We start from the raw sequence: 529 nt of genomic DNA, 5'->3' as shown, positions 1-529 counted from the left end.
GATGCCCAGAATTCAGCTCAAGATTACATTAATAACCACAACTCAGCCAGATCAGCCGTCGGCGTCGGAAACATGGTATGGAACACAACTCTAGCCGCCTACGCTCAAACATACGCGAACTCGAGGAAAGGAGATTGCCAATTGGTGCATTCGAACGGGCCGTATGGCGAGAACCTTGCAAAGGGCAACAATGGATTCACTGGCACAGCTGCAGTGAAGCTATGGGTTGATGAAAAGCCTTACTATAGTTACAACACTAATGCATGTGCTGGAGGTGAGTGTCTTCATTACACGCAGGTTGTTTGGCAAAGCTCTTATCGTGTTGGGTGTGCGAGAGTTCAATGCAACAATGGCTGGTGGTTTGTGTCTTGCAATTATGATCCTCCAGGCAATTGGGATGGCGAGTGGCCTTATTAAGTATGCTAATGATAATAATAATAATGAAGTTCGTATATGCTTTTGTTCTTGAAAATAAATGGTGCTTGAGATGATGATGTTGTCATTAGTTGGTGTTAATACACATGTTTTT

General features: G+C 43.7%; 1 protein-coding gene across 1 annotated transcript; it reads left to right on the top strand.

The window, feature by feature from the left end:
• Window positions 1–3: 3 nt before the first annotated feature.
• LOC111787229 (basic form of pathogenesis-related protein 1-like) lies at window positions 4–488 on the top strand (the record flags this gene model as incomplete). The annotated part of the gene is made up of 1 exon (XM_023667308.1): window positions 4–488. A coding segment is annotated over one exon (414 nt), but the record flags the coding sequence as incomplete, so codon positions are not given.
• Between the last annotated feature and the right edge of the window lie 41 nt (window positions 489–529).

This window comes from Cucurbita pepo, unplaced genomic scaffold (assembly GCF_002806865.2).
Source record: "Cucurbita pepo subsp. pepo cultivar mu-cu-16 unplaced genomic scaffold, ASM280686v2 Cp4.1_scaffold007378, whole genome shotgun sequence".
In the NCBI taxonomy this organism is placed as follows: domain Eukaryota; kingdom Viridiplantae; phylum Streptophyta; class Magnoliopsida; order Cucurbitales; family Cucurbitaceae; genus Cucurbita; species Cucurbita pepo.
The sequence above is the reverse complement of the archived record's forward strand: the minus strand, read 5'-3'. Positions and strand labels throughout refer to the sequence as shown.